At 41.7% G+C, this 7,152-nt stretch overlaps 1 protein-coding gene across 1 annotated transcript; it reads right to left on the bottom strand.

Moving 5' to 3' along the window:
* Nucleotides 1-208: 208 nt before the first annotated feature.
* LOC143007814 (SCAN domain-containing protein 3-like) lies at nucleotides 209-2,135 on the bottom strand. Its single transcript, XM_076159285.1, has 3 exons — nucleotides 1,414-2,135; nucleotides 429-1,195; nucleotides 209-213 (listed from the first exon to the last, which is right to left on the bottom strand). Exons 1-3 carry the CDS (start codon nucleotides 2,133-2,135, stop codon nucleotides 209-211), a joined length of 1,494 nt encoding a protein of 497 aa, XP_076015400.1.
* Nucleotides 2,136-7,152: the final 5,017 nt, after the last annotated feature.

Raw genomic sequence — 7,152 nt, forward strand, 5'->3', positions numbered from 1 at the left:
CCCCTCTGCGAAGGGTGATAATGTAATGTAAGTCGCTTTGGATAAAAGCGTCCGCAAAATGATCGTAATGTAATGTAATACACTTGCCCTGTCAAATCGGAACAAATCAGTGCAAAAAAGAGGCTCGACCATGGGCTGGAGTGCTCGAAGCTCCTGTTACGACAGAGCAGAAGTGTTACATTTACTGTATGCTTCGTAAGAATTAGGCCTAGCCTACGAGACATTCATTAAAAATTCAGTTCAGATTAGACACTGGTATAGATTACTTACCTAGTGTGAAAAGTGGCATCTCCCGCTTGTCACTATTTTCTGGATATCTGGTGAAATAGACGTCACTTTAATCCTCAGGCAGTTATCCAGATTTTTGTGAGTCAGTCTATTCCTCTCGTGCGTTTTTATTGCATTCATGGCTGAAAATGAGGACTCACACACGTAGGTGGAAGGGAACATTGTCAGAATGTAGTGTGCGACTTTCTTGAGGTTGCTGTATTCCTCGGAGCATAGTCGGCCAACCCAAAAGGCACACAGAGACTCCGCACTTCTCAGCGGATCTCGCACAACTGAGGTGGTTCGGAAATCAATCATTTCAATTTCCAGCGCAGCCTGATCTAAAGAGGGGATCGTTGCTTTTGCCAGGGAGGAGAAGTTGTCGGCTATTTTTACTGCAGGGTCACGTATAAAGTCAATGATGTCTTTGGGGATGGAGTAGTCATCAAACCGAGAGTTGAAGTTGGCTCGTAGCTTCTTGATGAAGTCAACCATCAGCTCCGTCACCTCTCCCGCTGTCCTCTTTAAGGTGCTGAAATGTAGGAGCCTGCCGGTGGATATGTCTGCCTCAAACATCTCAAGCATCCTCGTGAATGACTCCAGTTTTTCAACCATGTCCACGAGTGTTTTGTCTCTCCCCTGTGGCTGAAGGTTCAGCTGGTTTAGGTGGCCAAATATGTCAGATAAAAACGCTACATTGGACATGAACTTTTCATCTTCCAGCAGGATAAGGTGGTCAGCTGCTGCTATGCTCTTGCTCATTCCAAGGAACGCCTTGATCTCATTCAATAGCACGCAGAAGCGATCCAGCGCTTTCCCCTTGCTTAACCAGCGCACATCATTATGAAGTAGCAAGTCATCGTCGGTGGCATCTTCTGACTCTGCCACAAGTTGTCGGAAAAGCCTATGCTGGGTGCTTGATGTACCTCTGACAAAATTAATGACTTTCATGACTTTGTCCATGATATCCCTTAGTTCGCCACTCAGTCTGGCACAAAGGACACTTTGGTGGATGAGGCAGTGCAGCCCATGGATTTGGGGGGCGATTTTTTTCAGCCTAGTCACCAGACCTCTGTGCTTTCCCACCATAGCAGGATTAGGATTAGGTTAACCCTCTCAAATGATAATGAATGCAACTGAAGCAACTCTTCCAGTTTCTCAAATACAACATCTCCAGTGGTGTGCCCTTCTAATGGAATTAGAGACAGCAGCTCTTCCTTGAAATCCTTCCCATCATAATATCTAACATAAACGCACAACTGTGCTACATCTGTTTTGTCAGTGCTCTCGTCTATGGCTAAGGAGAAGTAGTTTGCGCGACTGACACCGTCGATAATTGCACCCTGCACTGCGTCGGACAGCACTTCTATGCGGCGGGCAGCGGTCCTCGCAGAGAGGGACATCTGTTTCACTGACCCGATCACACCATCCATCGACTTGCCGGTATCAAGTTCCTCCAAAACTTTCACCATCATCTCCTTAAAGACCTCTGCATCAACAAACGGCTTGTTGTGCTTTGCGAGTACCCACGACGCTTTCAGCGATGCACTCGTTACCTTCTGTTGGGATGTGAGGCCTCGCACCAGGATCCTGCTGCTGTATGCATAACTTCCTTTCAGTGCTTCGATTTTGCGCTGTCGTGCCTCTGTCTTCGGAGGGAATGCAACCTTGAAATTAGCATGCTTCGTTTCGTGGTGCCGTCTAATATAATACTCTTTGCATACAGAGACACCCTCGTTACATATCAGGCATGTGGGCTTTGCATTTATAAAGCTGGGGAGGATGAAAGCATATTTCTCTGTCCATTCTTCATGAAATATCTTATTTTCGTTGTCAGTTTTGCTCTTCAGATTTTTTGATACAGCCATTTTTTGACACTTATCCACTTTGACTTTTTTTTGGATGGGCCATATCTTGGCCTAGGAAACACACAAAAAGCCCCAAATTCAATCACAACATCCCCATGGCACCAGGATTCTTTGGTGCAAGTTTGGAGTCATTTTGACAATTTTGTCCAAATTCCAATTCCTTTAAAAGCCCATATCTTGGACAAGGAGGAAGCTAAAGAGCTCAAAAAATCCACACACACACTCTGGGGGGCACGATGATTCATTGGTATGAGTTTAAAGAAAATTAAAATTTTGGTCATTTTTTTCAGAGGAGGTAAGGGGGGACTTATCCACTTTGACTTTTTTTTGGATGGGCCATATCTTGGCCTAGGAAACACACAAAAAGCCCCAAATTCACACACAACATCCCCATGGCACCAAGATTGTTTGGTGCAAGTTTGGTGTCATTTTGACAATTTTGACCGAAATCCAATTCCTTTAAAAGCCCATATCTTGGACAAGGAAGAAGCTAAAGAGCTCAAAAAATCCACACACACACTCTGGGGGGCACGATGATTCATTGGTATGAGTTTAAAGAAAATTTAAATTTTGGTCATTTTTTTCAGAGGAGGTAAGGGGGACCCTTATCCACTTTGACTTTTTTTGGATGGGCCATATGTTGGCCTAGGAAACACACAAAAAGCTCCGAATTCACACACAACATCCCCATGGCACCAGGATTCTTTGGTGCAAGTTTGGTGTCATTTTGACAATTTTGGCCCGAAATCCAATTCCTCGAAAAGCCCATATCTGTGACAAGGAAGGAGATAGAGAGCTAAAATTTCAGACGCAGCATCCAGGCAGGAATGGTATGAATTTGTGTAAATTTGGGGCAAATTGGGGAATATTGAAAATTTTCTAAAAATGTTGACCCGTGGGTCATCGATTTTTGAAACTGGAGAAAACTTGAAAAGCCCATATCTGTGACAAGGAAGGAGATAGAGAGCTCAAAAAATCCACACACACACTCTGGGGGGCACGATGATTCATTGGTATGAGTTTAAAGAAAATTCAAATTTTGGTCATTTTTTTCAGAGGAGGTAAGGGGGGACTTATCCACTTTGACTTTTTTTTGGATGGGCCATATCTTGGCCTAGGAAACACACAAAAAGCCCCAAATTCACACACAACATCCCCATGGCACCAAGATTGTTTGGTGCAAGTTTGGTGTCATTTTGACAATTTTGACCGAAATCCAATTCCTTTAAAAGCCCATATCTTGGACAAGGAAGAAGCTAAAGAGCTCAAAAAATCCACACACACACTCTGGGGGGCACGATGATTCATTGGTATGAGTTTGAAGAAAATTTAAACTTTGGTCATTTTTTTCAGAGGAGGTAAGTGGGGACCCTTATCCACTTTGACTTTTTTTTGGATGGGCCATATCTTGGCCTAGGGAACACACAAAAAGCCCCAAATTCACACACAACATCCCCATGGCACCAGGATTCTTTGGTGCAAGTTTGGAGTCATTTTGACAATTTTGACTGAAATCCAATTCCTTTAAAAGCCCAAATTTTTGGACAAGGAAGAAACTAAAGAGCTCAAAAAATCCCCACACACACTCTGGGAGGCACGATGATTCATTGGTATGAGTTTAAAGAAAATTTAAATTTTGGTCATTTTTTTCAGAGGAGGTAAGGGGGACCCTTATCCACTTTGACTTTTTTTGGATGGGCCATATGTTGGCCTAGGAAACACACAAAAAGCTCCAAATTCACACACAACATCCCCATGGCACCAGGATTCTTTGGTGCAAGTTTGGTGTCATTTTGACAATTTTGGCCCGAAATCCAATTCCTCGAAAAGCCCATATCTGTGACAAGGAAGGAGATAGAGAGCTAAAATTTCAGACGCAGCATCCAGGCAGAAATGCCATCAACGTGTGTAAATTTGGGGCAAATTGAGGAATATTGAAAATTTTGGAAAAAAGTTGACCCCCGGGTCATCGATTTTTGAAACTGGAGAAAACTTTAAAAGCCCATATCTGTGACAAGGAAGGAGATAGAGAGCTAAAATTTCAGACTCAGCATCCAGACAGAAATGCCATCAATGTGTGTAAATTTGGGGCAAATTGGGGAATATTGAAAATTTTCTTAAAAATGTTGACCCGCGGGTCATCGATTCTTGTAACTAGAGAAAACTTGAAAAGCCCATATCTGTGACAAGGAAGGAGATAGAGAGCTAAAATTTCAGACGCAGCATCCAGGCAGAAATGCCATCAATGTGTGTAAATTTGGGGCAAATTGGGGAATATTGAAAATTTTCTAAAAATGTTGACCCGCTGGTCATCGATTCTTGAAATTAGAGAAAACTTGAAAAGCCCATATCTGTGACAAGGAAGGAGATAGAGAGCTACAATTTCAGACGCAGCATCCAGGCAGAAATGCCATCAATGTGTGTAAATTTGGGGCAAATTGGGGAATATTGAAAATTTTCTAAAAATGTTGACCCGGGTCATCAATTTTTGAAACTGGAGAAAACTTGAAAAGCCCATATCTGTGACAAGGAAGGAGATAGAGAGCTAAAATTTCAGACGCAGCATCCAGGCAGAAATGCCATCAATGTGTGTAAATTTGGGGCAAATTGGGGAATATTGAAAATTTTTGAAAAATGTTGACCCGCGGGTCATCGATTCTTGAAACTAGAGAAAACTTGAAAAGCCCATATCTGTGACAAGGAAGGAGATAGAGAGCTACAATTTCAGACGCAGCATCCAGGCAGAAATCCCATCAATGTGTGTATATTTGGGGCAAATTGGGGAATATTGAAAATTTTCTAATAATGTCGACCCGGGTCATCAATTTTTGAAACTGGAGAAAACTTGAAAAGCCCATATCTGTGACAAGAAAGGAGATAGAGAGCTAAAATTTCAGACGCAGCATCCAGGCAGAAATGCCATCAACGTGTGTAAATTTGGGGCAAATTGGGGAATATTGAAAATTTTGGAAAAAAGTTGACCCCCGGGTCATCGATTTTTGAAACTGGAGAAAACTTTAAAAGCCCATATCTGTGACAAGGAAGGAGATAGAGAGCTACAATTTCAGACTCAGCATCCAGACAGAAATGCCATCAATGTGTGTAAATTTGGGGCAAATTGGGGAATATTGAAAATTTTGGAAAAAAGTTGACCCCCGGGTCATCGATTTTTGAAACTGGAGAAAACTTTAAAAGCCCATATCTGTGACAAGGAAGGAGATAGAGAGCTACAATTTCAGACTCAGCATCCAGACAGAAATGCCATCAATGTGTGTAAATTTGGGGCAAATTGGGGAATATTGAAAATTTTCTTAAAAATGTTGACCCGCGGGTCATCGATTCTTGTAACTAGAGAAAACTTGAAAAGCCCATATCTGTGACAAGGAAGGAGATAGAGAGCTAAAATTTCAGACGCAGCATCCAGGCAGAAATGCCATCAATGTGTGGAAATTTGGGGCAAATTGGGGAATATTGAAAATTTTCTAAAAATGTTGACCCGGGTCATCAATTTTTGAAACTGGAGAAAACTTGAAAAGCCCATATCTGTGACAAGGAAGGAGATAGAGAGCTAAAATTTCAGGCGCAGCATCCAGGCAGAAATGCCATCAATGTGTGTAAATTTGGGGCAAATTGGGGAATATTGAAAATTTTCTTAAAATGTTGACCCGGGTCATCAATTTTTGAAACTGGAGAAAACTTGAAAAGCCCATATCTGTGACAAGGAAGGAGATAGAGAGCTAAAATTTCAGGTGCAGCATCCAGGCAGAAATGCCATCAATGTGTGTAAATTTAGGTCAAATTGGGGAATATTGAAAATTTTCTAAAAATGTTGACCCGCGGGTCATCGATTCTTGAAACTAGAGAAAACTTGAAAAGCCCATATCTGTGACAAGGAAGGAGATAGAGAGCTAAAATTTCAGACGCAGCATCCAGGCAGAAATGCCATCAATGTGTGTAAATTTGGGGCAAATTGGGGAATATCGAAATTTTCTAAAAATGTTGACCCGGGTCATCGATTCTTGTAACTAGAGAAAACTTGAAAAGCCCATGTCTGTGACAAGGAAGGAGATAGAGAGCTACAATTTCAGACGCAGCATCCAGGCAGAAATGCCATCAATGTGTGTAAATTTGGGGCAAATTGGGGAATATTGAAAATTTGGGAAAAAAGTTGACCCGGGTCATCGATTCTTGTAACAAGAGAAAACTTGAGAAGCCCATGTCTGTGACAAGGACGGAGATAGAGAGCTACAATTCCAGACGCAGCATCCAGGCAGAAATGCCATCAATGTGTGTAAATTTGGGGCAAATTGGGGAATATAAAAAATTTTCTAAAAATGTTGACCCGGGTCATCAATTTTTGAAACTGAAGAAAACTTTTAAAGCCCATATCTGTGACAAGGAAGGAGATAGAGAGCTAAAATTTCAGGCGCAGCATCCAGGCAGAAATGCCATCAATGTGTGTAAATATGGGGCAAATTGGGTAATATTGAAAGTTTTGGAAAAAAGTTGATCCCCGGGTCATCGATTTTTGGAACTGGAGAAAACTTTAAAAGCCCATATCTGTGACAAGGAAGGAGATATAGAGCTAAAATTTCAGACGCAGCATCCAGGCAGAAATGCCATGAATGTGTGTAAATTTGGGGCAAATTGGGGAATATTGAAAATTTTCTAAAAATGTTGACCCGGGTCATCGATTCTTGTAACTAGAGAAAACTTGAAAAGCCCATGTCTGTGACAAGGAAGGAGATAAAGAGCTACAATTTCAGACGCAGCATCCAGGCAGAAATGCCATCAATGTGTGTAAATTTGGGGCAAATTGGGGAATATTGAAAATTTTCTTAAAAATGTTGACCCGCGGGTCATCGATTCTTGTAACTAGACAAAACTTGAAAAGCCCATATCTGTGACAAGGAAGGAGATAGAGAGGTAAAATTTCAGACGCAGCATCCAGGCAGAAATGCCATCAATGTGTGTAAATTTGGGGCAAATTGGGGAATATTGAAAATTTTCTATAAAT

Source organism: Genypterus blacodes, unplaced genomic scaffold, assembly GCF_046128005.1.
Source record: "Genypterus blacodes isolate CSIRO-AG114 ecotype Tasmania unplaced genomic scaffold, CSIRO-AGI_Gbla_v1 ptg000094l_1, whole genome shotgun sequence".
Classification (NCBI taxonomy): Eukaryota; Metazoa; Chordata; class Actinopteri; order Ophidiiformes; family Ophidiidae; genus Genypterus; species Genypterus blacodes.